Below are 20,741 nucleotides of genomic sequence, written 5' to 3'. Positions count from 1 at the left end.
GATGATGTACCTGAACTTGAGACCAGAAAGGAGTTATCATCCTCCAACCAGGATAGATCCAGAGAAGATTTGGAAGGTAATGCATTGCATATTTATGCATTATATGTGACTCTTATAGGTATTGTTTATACTCCAGGTTCCGTAGACCCTAATCAGAAACATGTTTGTATGATGATAGGACTGCTGCACAATAACTTTTGCCTTTGTGCATTTCAGCAGCCATAACGTTATCATTGATGTGGCTGTCTGAGGCATTGTTTTATGAGCGCGAAAATGTATTTTTGGAATTGTTCTAGGGTACCTATAAATTACAGTGTGGTCTTCATAATTTTTCTTCCTGTGGCAATGTAGAAAAGTGTTTTTCTCGCCCATATTCATTGGGGGACACAGAAACCGTGGGTATAGCTATGTCCTCTAGGAGGCGTTGACACTAGTAAAAGCTGTTAGCTCCTCCCCCGGCAGCTATACCCTTCTCCAGCCTGGAGAAGGCGCTTCAGTGTTTTCTAGTGTCAATAGGAGGCAAGACCTCCCTGCTCTGCAGGGAAGCTCCTGAAGATTTTTTTATTTTAGTTTATTTTTTCCCTTCTTTTTCAGATGGGAAAACAGTGGACGCCTCGCCTCCTTGTTCTCCCGGGGTCGAGTTGCGCCAGTGCCAGTCACCCGCACTGCTGCCTTCCCCACAGAAGACAAGGTGGACCAGGGCATCCTCGCTCCCCTGCATCCCGCCAGCCAAGGGGTCACCCATCCAAGCCCCCCTTTTCCAGCGTCCTGCCACTACGGTGCCAGTAGCTGAAGGGGTGACCCTCCTGGACCAGAGGAGGGGTGAAGATGGCGGCTGGACAGAAGATGAGGTGAGTATACGGGACTAGGTAAGTATTAACCCCTTCCCCCTCCCTCCCTCTTGGCATGGTTCTCCCCTGGTGCCCTTCACCCGTCTCCCTCTCGGCATAGTGTTCTCCTGCCCTCAGGGTTAACTAGGGGGACACAGCAGGCACAAGCTGCCAGGGGCCCTTATTATCTCTCAAGGCCCCTATAACAGTCCCTCTCACTCCCCCCTAGGCCGGTGGACGGCTAATAGGGGGTTAATATCAAGGAGGAATCGGGGCGCTAATAGGGGGTTAATATGGAGAAATCGGGGCCGCAACTCTCAGCCCCGGCGAGATGGCGCTGCGGTGACAGTTTATACATCAGCCGGACGAAGAGGAGCGCACGGCTCCTGCTACCGCTCCCCAGCTCCATACTCCGACCCTGGCGGGAGCGGGCGCCAAGGGCGCCGTTCCGTCAGGGTTAATGAGGGGAAAAACAATCGCGGACGCCTCGTGTGCCGCATACTTCATTTACCTCATGGGGGACTCCAACCACCTGCTGCATTCCCCCTTAACACTGGCAGTATCTATTTCCTCCCTTTTCTTCCCCCGGGCCGTCCGGCAGTGACTCCAGGCGGCCATGTGTCAACTGGGCCCCGGTTTTGCGGCACACTAGGCCGCAACTGTTCCGCGGGGGGGGGGGGAGCTGGCGCAAAATTCTCCCGCCTAGCTGTTCCCCTCCCCAGAGCCAGCTGAGCACGGCCTCCTGCTCCTTTTTTTTTTTTTTTAAACCCTTCCTGGCCAGCCATTTCATTCGGCCGGCCATGGGTCTTCAAGAATTAATACAGTGCAGTTACTTAATCGGCTGTGCACCGCATGGTGTTCAGGCCCGCACCTTTCTCTGCCCGACCCGCTCTATCAAGCGGGGTGAGCGCCCCAGTCAGTCCGGCCGGTCTGTGACACGGCTGGCCCAGCATTGGGGGGGGGGGGCACTCTCTGAAAAGCCGTGCGGCGGCTTGCTTGGATCGTAGCCTTCGTCAGGGGGGGGGGGTCACTCTGGCACGAATTCTTCCCGCCCTTCTCCCCCATCACCTGCTGAGCCGGTCTTGAGACTGCCTTAACCCTTCATGACCACCTACCGGCATGATTATCTGGGGTTCTTCCCCTAGGTACACTGTACATGAGTGGAGGATTTAACCCCTTCCTGCCGTCTTCCTATTTAAAAAAATAATAATAATAAAGGAAATGTGTGTCCATACGGGTCCCCCTCCTCAGCTGCAGGGCCACCCGGTTTGTGTGGTCCCACACTGGGCCCGTGCCCTATCTCGGGTAAAGAGGGACCTCGCATAGTTCCCAATTCGCCCTCCGGAGCCGTTTTGGTTGACGATTCTCCACCTGTGCAATCCAGTGACGGACCACTGCTGGATCCCAATCCGTCCTCCCGGGGCCGTTTGGTTAATTATTCTTCACCTGCTCAATACAGCGGAGAACCTCTGGAATTCCCAATCCACCCTCCCGGGGTCGTTTGGTTGATAGTTCTCCACCTGCGCAATTCAGTGAAGGATCTCCGCAGTATTCCCAATCTGTCCTCCGGGCCCGTTTGGTTGATAATTCTCCACCTGCGCCATACAGTGGAGAACCTCTGGAATTCCCGAACCACCCTCCAGGGTTGTTTGGTTGATAATTCTCCACCAGCGTATTCAATAAGGGACCTCTGACATTCCCAGTCCACCCTCCTGGGTCGTTTGGTTGGTAATTCCCCACCTGCGCAATTCCAGTGGGAGTCAACTGGAACTTTCCAATCCGCCCTCTGGGGTCGTTTGGTTGATAATTCTCCGCCAGCGCAATTATACAGGACCCCTGTTCCCAATCCACCCTCCCGGGTCGTTTGGTTGATGATTCTCAGCCGGCGCAATTTTATACAGGACCTCTGTTCCCATTCCATCCCCTGGATAGTTTGGTTGCTAAGCCCCCACCTGCGCAGTCCGCATCTGCCAGGGTCGAGGTTCTGAGGGGCAGACCTGCATGCTAGCGGACCACAGCAGGTCATCTTCTCCTCAAATATCTCCACACCCCCTCTCTTCCTCCCCGGGTCACGCTCAGGCGCACCCTCTCACAGGAGCGGGTCCGTCCGAGGGAGGGGGGGGAGGAGAATCACTGATTCAGACCCTGACATGAATCCGAAGCAATCCCCTAAGATTGCGTCTACGGTGGCCAGCAGCACTTGTCGTAGGCATTACCCCCTTCCTTAGGCAGAGTAATTGCACTACTTTGGGATACAGTACTGACCTCATACATTGTTCCCTGTCATAGGTGGACTAGGTACAATAACACTGAATTCAGTGCCGGACGTATACATTCCCCCTTCTGTAGGTGGCGGAAATGCATCTCCACTGGGTTCAGTACCTGCCGTATTCATTAGCTCCTACCACAGGTGGCGGGATGACATTATCACTGGTTACAAGGTGTGCTGTATGCATTACCCTCTTATTTAGGTGCTAATTGCACTCCCATAGGGTACAGGACTCACCATATGCGCTAGTTCTCGCCGTGGGCATTAACCCTCCTTCTTAGGTGGGGTATTTTCCCTACCACTGGCTTAAGTACTCCATACGCATTCCACCTTCCATAGGTAGGGTAATTGCACCACCATTGGATACGGTCCGACTGTCGCGCTATCCTCCCATAGGCAGATTGTTGCACATCACTGTGCTTCCTGCCTGCCTTACCCCCTTTCGCAAGTGATCCATTAGCGGGAGAATAACTGAATGTCTTCAGATACAGCACAGGGGGTTTTACTAGCATCACTTGTATCCTAGAGACTCCCAACTCCATGGGTCTTCATTGTTCCAGTCGGTCATGATAGTCCGCATCAGTAGTAGTGCATACACCATTGCACATATATGGTGTGCACGTTCCAGCGAGTCAAGTGCTTTACTGACTGTATTCTCTATCCACCACTCCTCCTTCTCTGGGAAAGTGGTTATGCTGGCACTCTGGTAGCAGCTACAGCGTGTTCTCCACCACAGGTGCAGCCTTTCTCTAATGTTTGTGGTCGCTGCAGTGGGACATCCCCTCAGGAGGGGCCCTACCCTGGCTCCAGCTTGGCAGTTGCTCCTTTTCAGCGTTGTTCCAGGTAGAGTCTTTAAGGTTGCTGTACTTAAAGGGAGTCTGTCACCAGCATTTCACTTTTTTAACCCTTTCCACAGCTCCCTAGCATGCTTACAGTTAATAAAAACGTTACCTCTGGCATCAATCCTGGACTTATAGAACCCTCAAAAACGATCTTTCTAAGATATGCAAATGAGGGCTCGCAAGTGCCTAGGGCGGCGTTACTCTTAGGTGCCCTGCTTGCTCAGCCTTCTCATTGCGTCCCCCCGCCCCTTCCTACCCTCTGCCCGCCCATCCTTTCCCTCTGACCGCCTTTGTACTAACTTGTTATGCTGCCGATATCCCGCGCCGGCGCACTCATTCCTTTGGCTGGCGCATGCGCACTGCGATGCCCATTCCTTGTACGGCATCACAGTAACTATTGCGCATGCGCCGGCTAACGACGCGAAAAAGTCCAGGATTGATGCCAGAGGTAACGTTTTTATTAGCTGTAAGCATGCTAGGGAGCTGTGGGAAGGGTTAAAAAAGTGAAATGCTGGCGACAGACTCCCTTTTAAACTGGGGCAGTATGGTACGTGGCTTCTACGGATAGTCATTCTTCCCTCTCACACTGGCTACTACTGTGGGAGCGGTATTGCGTGCCACTACATGCTTGGGTTCTGTCTGTTCAGTTTTTCGTCAGTTGATGGACTCTTCTACAACTGAAATCCTTGGCTACTTCTGTATAGCGCCAGTCTCAGATGGGAAATGGGCTTGGACCTAGCCTATTCTTCCCCTGTCCTTTTCCTCATCTGGATCATGATTCATAGACACCCCGCATGCCTTGGTAGTTCCTATGTTACTACCTTCCCTCATCTGCACGGGGTATTCTTTTGATGGCCTTCCATTCCAGACACGCTCCGGTCCCGACTGGTGGGCCGTGGCAACCTCCACATCCCTCCTTCTATGTGGACTCCTTCCATTGGTCTGGGTGTGCTAACGGTATCTACACGAAAGCTCCCCACCTTCTCTCCCTAGCAGGAGTTCCGGAAACCTACGACATGGATGCCCTGACATCTCCTTGGCGGGAGTTCTCCCTTCTTACGTGTTTCTTCTCTCCTACCCAGGGTTCTACGGAGGATCAGATGGAGGGCATTCCGACAAATCCTAGTCGCTCCGGGTTGGCCCCGTCACGCGTGGTACGCCGATCTTGTTCTACTTCTAAGAGATGTCCCTTGTCACTGCCCTCAGAGACGACCTTCTTTCAGGGTCCGGTCTTGCATCGGCATTTAGGGTCTTGGTTGACTCGTGGCTATTAAAACTGTCATCCTGAGGTGGAGGAAGTTTTTTCGGCGGATGTCATCCGCACTATGATTCAGGCTTGCACCGCCCAGGATCTATTATAGGATCTGGCAGTCCTCCTGGGCTTCTGTGAAAGCCGGGACATTCCCTCACTCCGTTTTTTCTCTCTCCACGGTCCTATCCTTTCTACAATCAGGGTTGGACCTTCGTTTAGCCCTTAGTTTTCTTGATGGGTCAGGTGTTGGCGCTTCTATCCTGGGGCAGCTTCCAGCGTCCTCTGGTGCCCATGGAAACTTTCCTTCAGGGAGTGGCACATGCGGTTCCTCCGTCCCGTTCTTTATCGCCTTGGGATCTGAATATAGTTCTCTCAGCGTTCCAAGGGCGTTCCAAGCCCCAAGGGCTTCCTTTGAGCCCTTGGGGAGATATCTCTCCGGCTCCTGTTCTAGAACGTAGTTTTTTCTTGTGGCTATCACATCCATCAGACGGGTGTTCGAGTTGGGGGTGCTCTCTTGTAGGGATCGACCAATATTGTTTTTTTTAGGGCCGATACCGATAATTTGTGAACTTTCAGGCCGATAATTTATACCGATATTCTGGGAATTTTTATTTTTGAAAAAAAAAAAAATTCCTACACAAATCTGCTGAAAATTAATGTTTATTGTTAACGTGTATTTTTATTTTTTTTTTGTAAATCTTTCTTTTTCATTTATACTTAATATTTATTTTATTTTTTTTACTAACTTTTAGCCCCCTTAGGGACTAGAACCCTTTTCCTATTCACCCTGATAGATCTCTATCAGGGTGAATAGGATCTCACACTGTCCCTGCTGCTCTGTGCTTTGTGCACACAGCAGCATGGAGCTGAACATGGCAGCCAGGGCTTCAGTAGCGTCCTGGCTGCCATGGTAACCGATCGGAGCCCCAGGATTACACAGCTGGCGCTCCGATCGGAGGAGCAGGGGAGAGGGGATCCTGTGGCCACTGCCACCAATGATTAATACTGGGGGGGGGGGGGCGCACTGCGCCACCAACGTTTTTAATACTGGGATGGAGGCTTGGGGGGGGGCGCACTGCGCCACCAATGAAGAGAAATCTCTCATTAATTCATATACAGGAGGCGGGAGCTGGCTGCAGAATCACATAGCCGGCTCCCGACCTCTATGAGCGGTAGCTGCGATCCGCGGCACCTAAGGGGTTAACTACAGAAGATCGCAGCTACCGCTCATAGAGGTCGGGAGCCGGCTATGTGATTCTGCAGCCAGCTCCCGCCTCCTGTATATGAATTAATGAAAGACTTATCTTCATTGGTGGAGCGGTGGCCACAGCCCCTCCCCTTCTTTTGTCCTCTCTCCTCTAATTGGCGGCAGCAGCAGCACAGGGGGAGGGAGACACTGCTTCCTTCTCCCCTGTGCTGCTGAGGGAACACAGAGAGCGCTGAGAGCAGCGCGTTCTGTGTTCCCAATAAGTTATCGGTATATCGGCAAAATAGATGCCGATACAGATAACTGTCAAAATCCTGAATATCGGCCGATAATATCGGTAAAACCGATAATCGGTCGATCCCTACTCTTGCAGAGAACCCTTCCTGGGTCTTCACAGGGATAAGGCGGTTCTCCGGCCCATTCCTTTTTTCTCCTGAAGGTGGTCTCTGTCTTCCACATCAATGTAGAAATTGTCCTTCCTTCACTCCCTAGGAAAGGGAGTTACGTTTTTTTTTTTTTTTTTGAACGTCCCACGGTTTGTGTCCCCCAATGAATATGGGCGAGAAAAGGAGATTTTTGTTTAACTTACCAGTAAAAATCTCTTTCTCGCTCTTCATTGGGGGACACAGCACCCACCCAGTATTGTTGTTCGGCCACAGTTGTGGCTGTTGCTGGTTAGAACCCTGTGGGTCTTTTGGCTTGGTTGGTGTTCCATGTTTTTTTCTTGGTTGGCTTGCTTCTCCTACTGCGTGTTCACAAACTGAAGCGCTCTTTCCAGGCTGGAGGGGGTATAGCTGCCAGGGGAGGAGCTAACAGCTTTTACTAGTGTCAACGCCTCCTAGAGGACATGGCTATACCCACGGTTCCTGTGTCCCCCAATGAAGAGCGAGAAAGAGATTTTACTGGTAAGTTATATAAAAATCTCCTTTTTTTTATTTATTATGCAGTTTGTTTCACACTAAATGATATAACTGTATTCTTCAGGTTATTATGGTCATGTGGATACCTAATATGTGTAGTATTCACCTGAATGCTGATACATTATGCTCTGTGTCAGTATGACACAGGCTGCAGTTAGGGCAACATTAGTATGCACTTACAGCAGGGTTACTGAGCAGACACTGTAGGTCCTCAGTGCTGACTGCTGATGGCTCCTCCAGTCAGGTCACTGCAAAACCCAATAACTCAATGGTAGCTGTGTGATTTGCACGTATCAAAGGCTTAACAGACGGGATAATGAGTTTCCTTGGGCCCCGACTGTGAAGTAGGAGCCTGCGCAAAGAGTCACAGCTACAGGGCCAAGATCACACAGGAGCGGAGACCCCATATAAATGAATGGGATCACTGCGCCACTTGCAAAAATCCAACACTGCTGGATTTCTTGCGACTGGCGTAACGATGCCATTCGCTTCTATTGGATCACCGCTACTCCTATCCTGGCCACAAAAGGTGTAGCCGGACCCTTAGGGCTCATGCACCCGACCGTATGGCTTTTTCAGTGTTTTGCGGGCCGTTTTTAACGGATCTGTTTTTTGTTTCAGTAGTGTTTCCGGTTCAGTTCCGTTTTTTCGTTCCGTTTTGCCGTATGGCATATACAGTAATTACATTTCTCGCCCATTCCATTGGGGGACACAGACCATGGGTATAGCTTAGGCCATTACTAGGAGGAGACACTATGCAAATAATAAAAAACAGCTCCTCCTCCACTGGCTATACCCTCATGCTCCAACAGGAGGACCTCAGTTTTAGCTTGATAAGGAGGTGACACTCCTGCTCCTGCAGGGTTGTCCCTGTAGTTTTTTCTTCTCCTGTTTGTTTTTTTCTAAACAGAGGACGCAGGGTCGCATGGTGCGTCCCTGGTCTCTCAGTGGAGCGAGCGCCGGGGTCGAATGGCCGTCCCCGGCTACCTCCCTTTCCCCCCAGAAGAAAAGTGGAACCGGGCTCGACCTGCAGCTCCGGTGGCCTACCAGATCCGGGGTCACCTAGTCCTGCCCTCTATCCAGTGCACTGCCACTCCTTGTGCCAGATGACTGAAGAGGTGACCCCCTGCTGGTCCGGTACAGAGGGTGAAGACTGCAGGACTCGGATAAGTACATCGGCTCTCCTGCAAGCTCCCCCTCCCCCCCACCCGTGCTCTCACACTGTGACACGGTTCTTTAGGGCTTACCTGTGGATCTGGGAGGGCCGGCTGGTTGAGAGGGAGGAGGGATTCCTTCTTGTTCCCTGCATTCTGACGGTGGGCGCCATTTTCGGAGCCGGGGTCTGCCTTTTTTCATAGTTCCCACGCGCGCAATTTTTTACCGCAATTTTTTGCGGAATCTATGACGTGACTCGAGGGCGGAGCCTATCGCGTCACCCCCTGCGCTTCCGCTTTGCCTCAGCGCCTCTCTACGCTTGAATGCTACTCCAGCTCCTCACAGGTCACGGTAGGACAGATAGTGTTCCGCAAAGCTGTAGGAGACCCTGACTCCGGGATTGCTGCCATCATGCCAAGACCTGGGGCCCCCCAAAAATCTAAAGCTACACCTCAGGTCCCACTGGGATCCTGTAAGGTCTGCTGCTTGCCACTATCGGTTACAGGCTCCTGTGACTCTTGCCTTGCCTCGGGACAGGATCATCCACCGCCTCCTCCACCAAACCAGCCCAGTCCCTCCTCCGCCCATTCGGAGGCCTCCTGGGCCTCTGCCATAGCCCAAGTCTCGCGCGCGGCCATGGCCTTTATGGAACGCATGGCGGCCAATGATCCACCGCCTGTGGTGCCTTAAGAGGCAGCGTACGCAGCAGCATCCCTCCTCGGATGACTCTGCTTCCCCTCCCCCCCCCCCCCCTTCTCGCCTGGAGGCGTGTTCAGCCTCTCCCTCTCGCAGGGATTACAGGTCTGAAGGGGAAAGGTCCGGCTCGGACGAGGACACGGAGCCGGAACCCTCACCTCCACCATGGTGGCAGACATGGTCCCGGCGGTACGTGACACCTTTGACATCCAGGGGGAACCTCCTCCTACTAGTAGCCAGGAATTCCCCCTCTTCCATTCCAGAAAACCGGAGGCAGTCACATTCCCCATTCATGGTGAGTTCGCCAAGGTCCTTTCTAAGGCTTGGGAACGCCCTAATCACCATTTTTCTGCTAAGAGGCGTATGGATACTCTTTTATCCTTTCCCGACAAATAACGTGCAGCAGTGGTCTTCTCCTCCTAAGGTCTACCCGCCAGTGGCCAGATTGGCTAACAATACGGCAATACCAGTCCTGGACGGGTCCTCCCTACAGGACTCCGTTGACAGGCGTTTGGACTCTGTTTCCAAAGCCATATTCTCTCTGGCGGGCACAGGTCTGTGGCCCGCGTTCGCCTCTGCCTGGGTAGCCAGGGCGCTTTCGGTGTGGTTGCAGCGCCATCATCAGGACCTCGCGGAGCAGGATGCCTCTGCAGACACCCTAAACTTCATCCTCCAGATGTCCCAGGCGACAACATTCCTCTATGAGGCCTCATTAGACGTCAGCACTCTCTTTGCGTGGATTTCGGCCCTCTCGGTCACGCAGCGCAGGGAGGTCTGGTTGAAGGTCTGGGACGCCGACGCTTCCTCCAAGTGCTCCCTCACTAACATCCCCCTTTTGCGGGCTCCAGGCTCTTCGGTGGTAAGCTTGATGAGATTATCCCTGACACTACGGGGGGCAAGAGTACATACCTGCCCCAATCTAGATCCAAGCGCGCCTTCAGAGCTCGCCCCTCTGGCTCTAGAAACCAGTCCTTTCGGCGCTTCTCCTCCTCCAGGTCTGCGACAGCCCTCTCCTCCGGCGGCTCTCAGGACTCCCGCAAGAAGCCTTCCTTTAAGCAGTCCGTCTGCTCTCCTTTCAGCATGTCTGGGAGGGCTCACGTTCAAGACGCCTGGGTCCTGGAAATTGTAACTTCCGTTTACAAGATAGAATTCGGTTCCAGACCTCCGGAACGTTTCTTTCCTCAAAGAAGGGGGGATCAGTGCGTCCGGTCCTGGACCTGAAGCTGTTAAACAAGTCCCTGCGGGTGCGGAGGTTCCGGATAGAATCCCTCCGCTCAGTTATTGCTTCTCTTCTTCCAGGGGAGTCCCTCACGTCGGTGGACATCCGGGACGCCTATCTGCATGTCCCTATCGCAGAATCTCACCACAGGTTCCTGCGCTTCGCCATTGGCGACCGTCATTATCAGTTTGTCGCCCATCCCTTTGGGTTGGCGACGGCCCCGCGGGTATTTACAAAGATCTTGGCGCCGATCATGGTGCTTCTCCGTACCAGGGGCATATCTCTGCTGCCCTACCTGGACGACATTCTGATAAAGGCTCCCTCTTGTCCCCAGGCCGAAAGACAGCGTCAGGATCACTGTTCAGACTCTGCAACAGTTCGGCTGGCTGATCAACTTCCCGAAGTCCTCTCTGCAACCTTCCCAGAGGGTGACCTTCCTGGGGATTATTATGGACACTACTGCAGCCCGGGTATTCCTCCTGGATTGCAAGTTCTCACGGATACGGGAGTCGGTGTCTCGCCTTCTGCATTCCCCGTTTCTCTCCATCCGGGAGTGCATGCAGGTTCTGGGTCTTATGGTGGCCTCCTTCGAGGAAGTCCGCTTTGCCCAGTTTCACACTCGGCATCTGCAGCAGGTGATCCTGTCTTTCTGGGACAGGACATCGAAGGGTCTGGACTCTTGGATCCGCCTTCCTCCTCGGGTTCGCATGAACCTCCCATGGTGGCTGTCCCCTCAGAATCTGACTTCGGGGAAATCCTTCCTCCCAATCTCCTGGACAGTCGTCACCACCGATACCAGTCTCCTGGGTTGGGGCGGCGTTCTCGGGGCTCGGACGGTTCAGGGGGTGTGGTCAGAAGTGAAAGCCCGCCTTCCGATCAACATATTGGAGCTCAGAGCAATTTTCCTCTCTGTCTCATTGGACCCCCCTCCTAACGGGTCTCCCGGTAAGGATCCAGTCGGACAATGCCACAGCCGTGTCCTACATCAATCAGGGTGGAACCCGCAGCCGGCCAGTGATGCAGGAGGTGAAGAGGATCCTCCAGTGGGCGGAGGCTCACGTTCCAATATTGTCTGCAGTGTACATCCCAGGGGTCGAAGACTGGACGGCGGACTTTCTCAGCCGCAACAGGGTGGATCCGGGAGAGTGGTCTCTGCATCAGGACGTATTCGAGGACGTCTGTCGCCGTTGGGGCCGCCCGGATGTGGACTTGATGGCGTCCAGGCTCAACAACAAGGTTCCTGGCCCGAGATCGGGATCCGGAGGCGTACAGGGTGGACGCTCTGGTGTCTCCGTTGCAAGACTTTGCACTCCTCTGTCTTCCCACCACTGCCTCTACCCCCAAAGGTTCTTCTCAGGGTCGTAGCAGAAGGAATCCCGACCATCCTCATCACTCCCGATTGGCCTCGCCACGCCTGGTTCTCGGAGGTCACTCGGATGCTGGCGGACGTTCCGTGGCCTCTTCCTCTCAGGGAGGACCTGCTGTCTCAAGGACATCTCTTCCACCAGAATTTACAACCACTTTGTTTAATGGCGTGGCTGTTGAGACCACCATCTTGAAGAAGAGGGGCTTCTCGGACTCTGTCATGAAGACCATGATCAAAGCCAGGAAACCAGCTTCCTCCCGGATATACTATCGTACCTGGAAGGCTTTTCTTGCCTTTTGTGAGAAGATAGGCGTTTTTCCCCTCTCCTTTCTCCAGTCGGGTCTTGAGATGGGAATGTCCCTGAGCTCTCTGAAGGGTCAGGTCTCCGCTCTGTCCATTCTCTTTCAGCGCTCTCTGGCTCTGCTAGGTCCGGTGAGGACCTTTCTGCAGGGGGTGGCGCATTCGGTCCCTCTGTATGTCCCTCCTCTGCCCCCCCCCCCCCCGGGATCTGAACCTGGTTCTGTCTTCTCTCCAGGCGGCTCCTTTTGAGCCCCTGAGGAATATTTCCCTGAGCTTTCTCACCTGGAAGGTGCTCTTATTGGTGGCCATCACCTCTATCAGGAGGGTATCGGAGCTGGCCGCCCTTTCTTCTAAAGAGCCCTTTTTGGTCTTCCACAAGGACTAGGTGGTACTGCACCCCGTCCCTTCCTTTTTGCCCAAGGTGGTTTCCGCCTTCCACCTTAATGAGGACGTAGTCCTGCCATCCTTTTGCCCCGCTCCGGCAAACCCCAAGGAGCGCGCTCTCCATTCTCTGGATGTTGTCCGTGCTTTAGGGTGTACCTGTCGGTTACTGACCCATTTCGCCGCTCGGACTCCCTTTTTGTGGTTCCCGAGGGGCCTCGTAAGGGTCGGGCGCCCTCCAAGGTCACTGTGGCTCGGTGGATTCGGTCGACTATTGCCATGGCCTATCGTTCCCGGGGTAGGGTTCCCCCAGCGGCGGTTATTGCGCACTCCACCAAGGCGGTGGGGGCCTCCTGGGCTAGGCGCAATCGAGCCTCTACATCACAACTTTGTAAGGCGGCCTCCTGGTCGTCCTTACATACCTTTACAAAGTTCTAGCAGCTGCACTCTTTGGCGTCGGCTGATGCTGCCCTAGGGCGCAAGGTATTGCAGGCTGTGGTTCCTGTTTAACCGTTGGACGTTTTCCCTCTGGAGGTGCTGGTCTTCCCACCCCATGGACTGCTCTAGGACGTCCCATGGGCTGTGTCCCCCAATGGAATGGGCGAGAAAAGGAGTTTTTTGTTTTTTTGAAACTCGCCTGTAAAATCTTTTTCTCGTCTTTTCCATTGGGGGACACAGCTCCCACCCATTCTTGTCTGTTGCAGGAGGGGTTGGTTCTATTCTAGTGGGACCTTATTGTTAACGGCCCGATGGCGGTGTTCCTTGGTTCTGCTTTTCTTTGTTAATATTTGGTTTCTGATCTCCTTCTACTGCTTTTGCACGCACTGAGGTCCTCCTGTTGGAGCATGGGGGTATAGCCAGTGGAGGAGGAGCTGTTTTTTATTATTTGCATAGTGTCTCCTCCTAGTAATGGCCTAAGCTATACCCATGGTCTGTGTCCCCCAATTGAAAAGACGAGAAAAAGATTTTACAGGTGAGTTTCACAAAAAATCTCCTTTTTCAATAAATGGTCCTGCAAGGAACGGAACGGATACGGAGTACTTTTTTTTTTTTTTTTGCGGACACTTTGACTTGAATGGAGCCATGGTACGTGATTTGCAGGCAAAAATAGGACATGTTCTATCTTTCAACGAAACGGAATGCACACGGAGACACTTTTATTTTTTTATTTTTTTTGCTGACCCGTTGAAATGAATGGTTCAGTGTAAGTAACACATACTGAACAAAAAAAAAACGCCCAGTATGCTGAACGCAAGAAACTTTTTGTGTGCACATGCCCTTAGTAACAGCTGTTCCTTAGCTCAGGAGTGTTTCCGGGAACCCACACCCTTCCTCTACTGCAGCAAGGCCAAAACACATTGCTGCAGGCTGAGGCCCTGTACTATTGGCCGTCAAGGCAATGGGTAGTTAACAGGCTTCTCTGAAAATTAATAAAATGACTGAAAATACCTTAATGTGATTTTACTATTAAAACATTCCCAAATTGGCATTTCTTATTTATAATGGCTCGTTTTCTCCAGGCTGCAGTCATCAGGGAAATAAAATGTCCGCTGCCCTGTTATCTCACACAAAACCTGTCCTAACTCACAGCTGAGGGCATCGGGCCTTAGAGGGGGATCCTGGAGGGTCACCTTAATATATGTAAACTAGTCTACATAACCTCAATGCTATTACCATCAATTTTACAGTTCCCATTTTTTTGAATTTTAGAAATATTAGAATTTTAATAAAAGCAGTAAAATTAATCACTAACTATATAAATGAAACAAATCTGCCAAATGATACATACTGTAGACACTGCCAGCACAGACCAGTTGCTTGGGCCGACATCCTTTTATTGCTTGTTGTGATTGGTGTATTAGAATAAGCATTCCCCTCCCGATACTTGACTACACACATGGCTCACATAAATGTGCTAAATGTCAGTCATCTGCAATAAATAACCCAGATTCTTAAAAGCAGGGAAAGACATGATTTGTGGAAGTAATGCAGGCTTGACTGATTTTCTGTGATTACTTACTAGATGAACTGAGAAAAATGCAGGAACAAATGAAGAAGTTGCAGGAAAAGCTCCAGCAGACTGGCATTGCCCAGTCACCAAACTCTGCACCTCAACAGAAGTCCCCGCCTAACAAAATGAAGATATCAGGTAAGATGTTTTGCATGCAGTGCTTTTATTTTTTTTGTCTAACAAAACTGATCTCAGATGGAAATGGCTCAAGTGGATGCCAAATATGCATAACTGATGCACAGGATCCGTTTTTTTTTTTTTTTTTTACAAGATCAGTTTTATTATTTTTATAGATTTTTCTGTTCTTCTGATGGATCAGTATCAGAAAAATAGTAAATCCCGGTATCAGATCGATCCGGGTAAAACAGTATCGAAAGTTCGATACTCCTTGCAACTCTAAGCTGCAGTGTGTTGGAATGCAGAAGACAACATATGGAGGTAATAATTGGTCAGTAGATTTTACTTTAGTCATGAACCATGGAGTCTGGACAGTTCAGCAGGTCTCTCACTGCACACAGGTTTCTATGGTCACTTGATTAGCTGAGAGCAGGAGTGACCTCACCCCCACGGAATGATGGGACTGAGCTCTGAGGGAACCTATAAGGCTTAGCAAGATTACCTGCAGTAAGCAAAAGGTTCAAGTGTTGTGATGACCGTAATATGCTTGATCACATGACCTTCCATCAGCAGCCATCTTGTGGACAGGACCTCTATGTGGACAGCACAGAAGATTTGCCTAAGGCTACTTTCACATTAGCGTTCGGGGTTCCGTTTGTGAGCTCCGTTTGAAGGCTCTCACAAGCGTCCCCGAACGCATCCGTCCAGCCCCAATGCATTCTGAGTGGATGCGGATCCGCTCAGAATGCCTCAGTCTGGCTCCGCTTGGCCTCCGTTCCGCTCAGCAGGCGGACACCCGAACGCAGCTTGCAGCGTTCGGGTGTCTGCCTGGCCGTGCGGAGGCAAACGGATCCGTCCAGACTTACAATGTAAGTCAATGGGGACGGATCCGTTTGAAGTTGACACAATATGGTGCAATTTTCAAACGGATCCGTCCCCCATTGACTTTCAATGCAAAGTCTGGACGGATCCGTCTGAATAACTTTCACACTTAGATTTCTCGCCCAATTCCTTGGGGGACACAGGAAACCTTGGTATAGCTCATTTCCATAGGAGGCGTGACACTAAGTGAAAGACTGTTAAGCCCCTCCTCCAGCAGCTATACCCTCAGCCTGGAGCGAGCGACTACCAGTTTTTTGCTTAGTGTCAAGGAGGCAAGACACTCTCTGCACTGCAGAGCTGTCTTTGCTAAAGATTTTATTTTTTCTCTTTTATTATTTTCAACTTTTTTTCCTTTTTTCAACAGGGACAACAGAGTCGCATTAGACCTCTCTGTTTTCCCGGGGTTGAGCTGCGCCAGTGCCGGTTATCCGCACTGCTGCCTCCCCCACAGAAGAAAAGGAGGACCAGGGCAGCCCTGCTCCCCTGCATCCCGCCAGCACAAGGGTCGCCCACCTGCAAGCCCCTCTCCAGCTCCCTGCCACTTCGGTGCCAGTGGCTGAAGGGGCGTCCCTGCTGGATGGACAGAGGGTGAAAACGTCGATGGTGAGGTGGCTGTGCAGCCGTTCTACCCCCTCCCCCCTCCCCCCCCCCCCGTTAGGGCCTGATGCTGCTGTCCCCTCTGCCTGACCTTCATGTCAATTGCAAGTTACAGCTCTCTTAGCTGTGAGTCCTGCGGCTCCTTTGTGTGTGGGGCAAAGCGGAGCGATGCTCGTGGGGGAGGGTTACAGCGCAGTTTTACCTCAGGTGCTGGATATCAGGCACACGTGTACTGCGGCTGTGTTCAACTGCCGGCTGATATTCTGACAAGCGCACGCTCTTGTCCGGCCACTGGTGTGCGTTCGCCTCCGCTTATATGGAAGTGAACGGGGGACATTATTCTGTGGGGTTTCGGCGGCATGTAATATTTTGAATCGCGCGCGAAAAGTTTTATCGGTGGGCGGAGTTTCGTTCCGTTCCACTGTACATGTTAGGCTTCAGTCAAGGGGCGGACGTCTTTCTTCCCGCTCCTCACTAGCCCCGCCTCCTCTTCGTGCCTGCCTGCTCTCAGGACAGATTACCTCAGGGCTCTGAGGACCGCTGCTGTTGCCGCTGCTGTGCCGTCTGCTCCCACTGTGACCTGGTAGGACTGTTGACCCCTTCCAGCACTGCAGCCCTCTGGCCTGGACGTTTTTGTATATTACTTCCAGCCAACATGTCTGACCCCTCAGTGCCTGCTGGTCCTTGGTATCATACCTGCACCGCATGTAAGGCACCCCTTCCTCAAGGGCAGCCTGACCCGCATTGCTCGGCTTGCAAAGCCCCATTACAGGGTCCGCCATCTGCTGTGTCACCCCCTGGCCTCTTGGATCCCCCTGACTGGGCTAGATCCCTTTCCCAGGCTGTGGTCAGTCTCACTAATGTTGTGGGCCGCCTTGCAGATACATTGCCCTTACCGCAGCCGGATAATTCCCCTGCTGGGCCCTCCGGGTCCGCTACCTTAGCTGACCCGTCTGAGTCTCTCTCTCCAGGCGACCCCTCCAGAGTCCGTCAACTCCAGAAGCGGTCCAGGGCGGAGCACCTATCATCCTCGGATGCTTCGGTATCACCCCCAAGGGTGCGCCCTCAGTCGGGTCCTTCCTCATTACAGGATATGCCCTCTGAAGGGGAACTAGCCGATTCTGATTGGGATATGGACTCGGCCTTGCCTTCAAAGCTGGCTTCTGCTGTGGGCCATCTTATTAACAATATCCGTGATACCTTTAAGATTCACGATGACCCTCCTAATTCTGAAAAGGCCAGTGTTTCCTTTTTTCGCCAAAAACAGGCGTCTGCGGTTTTTCCCCTCCACGCTGACTTCTCGTCGGTGGTTTCTAAGGCCTGGGCCCGTCCTGATGCCCGTTTTACCCCGCCTAAGAAGTTGGATATCTGTTATCCATTCCCGGCGGATTGCATTACAAACTGGGCGTCACCACCTAAAGTCGACCCCCCTGTGGCCCGTTTGTCCAAAAGCACGGCTATTCCCGTTGCAGATGGTTCTTCCTTACAATCCACGGAAGATCGCCGGATAGAGGCCATTACAAAGGGTATCTTTGCAGCCTCCGGTTCCGCCCTCAGGCCGGTCTTTGCCTCCGCTTGGGCTGGAAAAGCGGTTTCAGAATGGGCGTCTCAGCTGGATCAGGAGCTTGAATCCGACGTCCCTATTCAGGACCTCCGGGCTCTGGCCCAACTTATCGTTCAAGCCGGAAAATTTGTCTGTGAGGCATCCCTGGATGCGGGGGCTCTTATAGCCCGTTCATCTGCCCTGGCCGTTTCGGCTAGAAGGGAGCTTTGGTTAAAGGTTTGGACGGCGGACGCCACGTCAAAGCGGTCTCTTACTGGCCTTCCCTTCACTGGTTCTCGATTGTTCGGGACCCGCTTGGATGAAATCATCTCTGAAGCCACGGGAGGGAAGAGTACACATCTTCCCCAATCCAGGACTAGGAGCACCACTCGAGGCCGTCCCACCTTTTCTCGCTTCAGGTCTTCCCGCAGAACTCCCACACCTCGCACCACTTCAGGTCCATCCTCTAACCCTGTCCAAGACAGACGTAAGAAGCCTTTTTTTCGGACCCAGCCCTCCTGGCGCAAGTCACAGCCTGCTCGTCCTCCCGCGACCAAGCAGAACCCTACCTGAAGGTGCGCCCCCACCCACCCGGGTGGGGGGACGTCTCCTCCTGTTCAGGGACTTCTGGCAGACGCACGTCTCCGACGCCTGGGCTCTCGAGGTGGTGTCTTCCGGGTACAAACTCGAGTTTGCGTCCCTCCCCCCAGTTCGGTTCTTTCGCTCCCGGGTTCCTCGAGATCCCCAAAGGGCGGCCGATTTCTTTACTGCCACTCGTACCCTTCTGGACAAGGGGGTCATCGCTCCGGTTCCTATGGAGGAAAGATTCAAAGGGTTCTATTCGAATCTTTTTGTGGTCCCCAAAAAGGAAGGCTCGGTTCGTCCCATTCTGGATTTAAAACGGTTAAACCGTTTCCTTCGTCTTCAGCGGTTCCGGATGGAGTCTCTCAGGTCGGTGGTGGCCTCTCTGGAAAAAGGGGAGTTCCTGGCCTCTATCGACATCCAGGACGCCTACCTTCATATTCCAATCGCTCGGTGTCATCAGTGCTTTCTGCGCTTTACAGTGGGGTCCGACCACTACCAGTTCGTTGCCCTCCCCTTCGGGCTGGCGACGGCCCCTCGCGTTTTCACAAAGGTCCTAGCCCCTGTCCTCGCCTTACTTCGTTCCAGGGGAGTTTTTCTTCTTCCATATTTGGACGATCTCCTTATCAAGGCACCCTCTCTGTCACTGACATCTGCCAGTGTGGACCTCTCGCTACAAACCTTACGCCGGTTCGGTTGGATTATCAATCTTCCCAAATCCGCTCTTGTTCCATCCAGGCAACTGATCTTTCTAGGGATGCTGCTGGATACAGATGCAGCGGAGGTTCGGCTTCCGTCAGAGAAGCGCCAGCTCCTTCATCGGTCGGTTCAGAGCCTTCTGAACCACCGCCGTCCTTCCTTCCGGTTCAGCATGCGGGTCTTGGGACAGATGGTATCCTGTTTCGAAGCAATCCCCTATGCGCAGTATCACTCCCGCACCTTTCAGACTGCCATTCTGTCCGCATGGGACAAGTCCCAGGAAAGTCTGGATCAGCACTTTCCCCTTCCCCCCCAGGTTCGCTCCTCTCTACTCTGGTGGTTACGGACCCCTCTCCAAGGGAAGTCCTTCCTACCGATAACTTGGTTGGTGATTACCACCGATGCCAGTCTGCGGGGTTGGGGGGGGGTGTTTCCTCCTCGGTCCATACAAGGCACTTGGTCTCCATCGGAGTCCAAACTGCCGATCAACGTTCTGGAGCTGAGGGCGGTTCTCCTCTCACTCCGGCATTGGACTTCGCTGCTTCAGGGTCACCCTGTTCGTGTCCAATCGGACAATGCCACGGCTGTGGCATACATAAATCATCAAGGGGGCACTCGCAGCGCGGCGGCAATGAGGGAGGTGTCTCTAATCCTTCGCTGGGCGGAAGTTCATGTTCCAGCCATTTCGGCCATTTACATCCCGGGGGTGGACAATTGGGCGGCGGATTTCCTCAGCCGGACGACGATCGACCCGGGCGAGTGGTCTCTGCACCCCGACGTCTTCGAGTCTCTTTGCCTCCGTTGGGGTCGTCCGGACGTGGATCTCATGGCCTCCAGATTCAACCACAAGCTCCCCACCTTCATGGCCAGAACCAAGGATCCGGACGCTTACGGCGCGGACGCGCTCGTCCTTCCCTGGACGGAGTTCTCTCTCCTCTACGTGTTTCCGCCCCTGCCTCTTCTTCCACGAGTCCTTCGGAAGATCGCGGCGGAGGGCACGCGTGCGATCCTAATAGCCCCGGATTGGCCTCGTCGTCCTTGGTACGCCGACCTTATGTTGCTCCTGGCAGACGCCCCCTTGCCTCTGCCTCTAAGAGAAGACCTCCTCTCTCAAGGGCCGATCTTCCACCAGCATTTAGGGTCGCTACGTTTAGCGGCGTGGCTATTGAGACCGCGGTCCTAACGCGGCGGGGGTTTTCTGCTGACGTGGTCCGTACCATGATTCGTGCGCGTAAACCGGCATCGTCCAGGATTTATTACCGAACCTGGCGGGCCTATTTGAACTTCTGCGAGACCTTAGATGTTCATCCCCTTCGGTTTTCTCTCCCCACGATTTTATCCTTCTTGCAGTCTGGTCTGGACTTGGGTTTGGGTCTCAGTACCCTAAAGGGTCAGATCTCAGCGCTTTCGATCCTTTTTCAGCGACCTCTGGCTCCGCTCGGTCCAGTTAAGACTTTTCTGCAGGGGGTTGCTCACTATGCTCCCCCGTATCGCGCTCCCGTTCCATCTTGGGATCTTAATGTTGTGCTGACGGTTCTCCAATCTTCTCCTTTCGAGCCTTTGCGCAGGGTTTCCCTTCGCTTGTTGTCTTGCAAAGTTTTTTTCCTCGTAGCCATCACGTCTCTTCGGCGTGTGTCTGAATTGGCGGCACTTTCTTGCGTAGAACCCCTCTTGGTTTTTCACCAGGACAAGGTGGTTCTCCGCCCGGTTCCGGATTTCCTTCCGAAGGTGGTGTCCGCTTTTCACCTGAATGAAGATATTATCCTTCCTTCTCTGTGCCCGTCCCCGTCTCATCCTCGGGAACGGGATCTTCACCGTCTGGATGTTGTTAGGGCTCTGAGGATCTACTTGGATGTAACTAGACCCTTTCGGC

At 53.0% G+C, this 20,741-nt stretch overlaps 1 protein-coding gene across 1 annotated transcript in view; it reads left to right on the top strand.

Moving 5' to 3' along the window:
* The first annotated feature begins 6 nt into the window (after positions 1–6).
* MCM10 (minichromosome maintenance 10 replication initiation factor) overlaps positions 7–20,741 on the top strand; it is a 74,329-nt gene continuing 53,594 nt past the window's right edge. Inside the window, exons 1-2 of the mRNA XM_040413199.1 lie at positions 7–76; positions 14,461–14,586. Of these exons, the coding sequence (XP_040269133.1) occupies positions 14,475–14,586 (112 nt within the window). The 5' untranslated portion in view covers positions 7–76; positions 14,461–14,474. The remainder of the gene's footprint in view (positions 77–14,460; positions 14,587–20,741) is intronic.

This window comes from Bufo bufo, chromosome 1 (genome assembly GCF_905171765.1).
Source record: "Bufo bufo chromosome 1, aBufBuf1.1, whole genome shotgun sequence".
NCBI lineage: Eukaryota > Metazoa > Chordata > Amphibia > Anura > Bufonidae > Bufo > Bufo bufo.
Note: the sequence above shows the minus strand (reverse complement) of the source record. Positions and strands in the feature narration are given on the sequence as shown.